The sequence below is a fragment of the Solanum stenotomum genome, chromosome 8, assembly GCF_019186545.1.
Source record: "Solanum stenotomum isolate F172 chromosome 8, ASM1918654v1, whole genome shotgun sequence".
Taxonomy (NCBI): domain Eukaryota; kingdom Viridiplantae; phylum Streptophyta; class Magnoliopsida; order Solanales; family Solanaceae; genus Solanum; species Solanum stenotomum.
The window spans coordinates 45,866,018-45,869,216 of NC_064289.1; the positions used below are offsets into that span (position 1 = coordinate 45,866,018).

Below are 3,199 nucleotides of genomic sequence, written 5' to 3' on the forward strand. Positions count from 1 at the left end.
CTCTATAACTGGCTCATTAGGAAACTGGAACTTGACAACTCGAGTTCTACAATCAACTGAGGCATAACAGGCATGAAGTCAGTCCATACCAATAATAACATCAAAATCTACCATGTGTAACTCAACTAAATCAGCCATGGTGCTCTTGTGATTGACGGAAATGGTACAATCACGATGGACTCTCTCTACTAGAATAGACTTACCAATAGGTGTAGAAATACTGAAGGGCTCACTAAGTTTCTCAGGAAGAACATCAAAATTCATCGCAACATAAGGAGTTACAACTGATAAACTCGCTCCTGCATCTAGAAAAGCATAAACATCAAAGTGAAAGACTTGGATCATACCAGTGACAACATCTGGCGGATCCTCTTGCTCTTGGCGACTTGTGATAGCATAAAGACGGTTTCCTCCTCCGCCTGCCCCTGAAGTAGCTCCTCTAGATGCAGATCTGTCTGGTGGAACAACTGAAGAAGACTGGCTCTATTGCCCCCATTACCGTTTCCCTGCATGTTCTTAGGACACTCTCTCATAAAATAACCGTTCTGGCCACACTTAAAGCAACCAGTGGAGCTATCACGACACATCCCTGAGTAGCTCCTACCACACTTAGCACATGCAAGAGGCTTACTACCCCCTTGTGCCATACTACCTTGAGAATGGGCATATCTAGCTTTGAAATTCTGTGAATTCTGACTATTGTATTCATCTTTGTTCCTCAGTGAAGGTGCAGTAGTAGATGATGGAGCAGGTCCCTTCTGTTTTTGTTGGAAAGATGAACGGTTGGCATTATTCTTCTGCTGCCCAAACTAATTCCCTGTCTTAGCCCTCTTATTTCAAAATTCCTCCCTATCTTTCAGCTTTTCTTCTTTAACCTGTTGCACATGGATCATCATCCTTGCTATGTCCATATCTCCTATTAGCATAGCTGCCCTGCCTTCTCTACTAGAAAGACGAGACAAACCAATAACAAACAAACTCATCCTACTTCTCATATCAACAACCATCTACGGATCATAGCGTGAAAGTTGTGTGAACTTCAGAATATACTCAAAAACACTCAAAGAATCCTGCCTTAAGAGTGAGGAACTATCGTAGCTTTGCCTCTCCCAGTTCTCGGGGAAAGAAACGCCCTAAGAAGGCCTCCTCAAAACAAAACCAACTCACAAGTGGTGCATCCTCAATTCGATTCTTCTTCCATTGATCAAACCAGATTCTAGTGACACCCTTCATTTGGTATGCAGCTAGTTCCACCCTCTCAATATCAACAACATGGATAATCTCAAAAACCATCTGAAGCTCTTCAACAAAGTATTTCAGATCATTAGTGACACTTGAACCAGTGAAGCTTGGAGGATTCGTCCTTAAGAACTGACGGATCCTCGAAGTATCAACTCCTTCTTGTTGATTCTCCCTCTGTCCAACTTGATTGGTCACAGCTTGACTTAACATCCGGATAGCTTCACGAAATTCAACATTGGTGACCACTCCTTGTGGTTGCACTTCTGGTGCAATGGGTACCCCTTGTTGCTGTGGCTCAACATTCCTCTTAGCGGGATGACCTCTGACAACTCTTCGTGAAGGCATGATCTGAAAGATACATGCAAGCACGAGTTAGAAGAAACTTTATAGAGATTAACTCTATCGCACGAAATAAGTATGAAAGAAGTGAGAACATTCTTAAATGTCGCAACCTCCTAATTATAGATGTGGCGCGCTTCACATCAAAAACTAGGACTCTACAGACACAGCTTCATAGAATCCGTAGGACTCTTGAACTCTGTGCTCCAATACCAAGTTTGTCATGCCCCGAGCCTATACCCTGGGCGAGACTGGCACTCGAGAACCATTGCTGGCTCCAAAAGAACCCTTGGCCTGGCTTAACACTCAGCGGAAGACTTAAATAACAAGAAGATAGTCTCAAAAGATGAACTCATGAAATAAACTTAGAATGTCTTAAAAGAAACATTCAACTAGCCAAGATGACAACTCAAGTCTCAAAACAGAAGCCAATAACAAGGTAAAGACAAATGAACTAACTATCTATGAAGCCTCTAAAACTATGAGGGATGTCGGGAAAAGACCCCCGATCATCCTAACATCTGAAAACTACTAAAGCAATGTAAATAAGGATCCTTCGAAAAGCAAGGAGGCTCACCACAAGACTTTAAATGCTCAAATGGATCAACGAAGCACTGGATATTGATCCTGGTTACCTATATCTTCATCATAACAACGATGCATGCCAAATGGCATCAATACATTGAATGTACGAGCATGCGAGGGGAATTCTTAAACAAGACATAAGCTTGAAAAGAGAACTGAAAGAACAAACCTGGTCTCAACTCAACTCAACTAAACTCATTTCAATAGAAAGCAATATAAATAAGTGTAGTATAAAGAAAAGCTTTAAAACATGGTAACAACTCTATGTATTTAGAAATACAATAGTAACTCTGTATGTATGCAAATATACAATATAAACTCTAGATGTATGTAAAAATACAACTAACTCTGTGTATATAATAATACAAAATACTTTTATGGGAGTTTCTCTAATCGACAACCATCACATAAGAGCTATTGTGATGATACAACGTTTTGCCTCACGCTGCTAGGGCACTCCTATACCTTGCTGAGGGTATAAAACCTGACTACTAAGTGGATTCACTAGTCTATGCTAAAAAGAACTACGGAATCATCTAAAAGTATGACCCTTTTCTACCCATACTGGCTACATGGTTTATGGGGGCTGGGAGTTATCTGAGGTCTCCCCAATATCAGTGCTCAATACTACTACCAAAATATACTAGCTCATTTGTTTAAAAACATAACTCTGTGGTTTGAGATAATTACTCAAATACTAGCCCAAAGTCTCTCTTGAAAATCAGTGTTTCCTCTTTTGCTTAATTGTGAAAGCATTTACTCTTTACTGAAAACTAGCTCAAAGGCTCCTTTGGAAATCTCAGTTTCCTTTCTTATTTAAATGTGAAAACATTTTACTCTTTGGGAATACATTGTCCCCATATACTCTTTTGAAGAAATGAACTTCAACCCTTACTCTTTACTCAACTCAAAACTCAAGTCTTAAAACAAAGTTAAAACATTTGTAAAAGACCTGTGGAAAACTCTATGAACTTCTCTTGACTTGACTCTTAACTTTCCTTGAATTGAATTATTGATTCAAGGCTTGTGATCT

At 39.8% G+C, this 3,199-nt stretch overlaps 1 protein-coding gene across 1 annotated transcript; it reads right to left on the reverse strand.

The window, feature by feature from the left end:
- Positions 1-836: 836 nt before the first annotated feature.
- On the reverse strand, positions 837-1,587 carry LOC125873834 (uncharacterized). The gene is made up of 2 exons (XM_049554683.1): positions 1,255-1,587; positions 837-1,007 (listed from the first exon to the last, which is right to left on the reverse strand). The coding sequence occupies exons 1-2, from the start codon at positions 1,585-1,587 to the stop codon at positions 837-839; spliced, it is 504 nt and encodes a 167-aa protein (XP_049410640.1).
- Between the last annotated feature and the right edge of the window lie 1,612 nt (positions 1,588-3,199).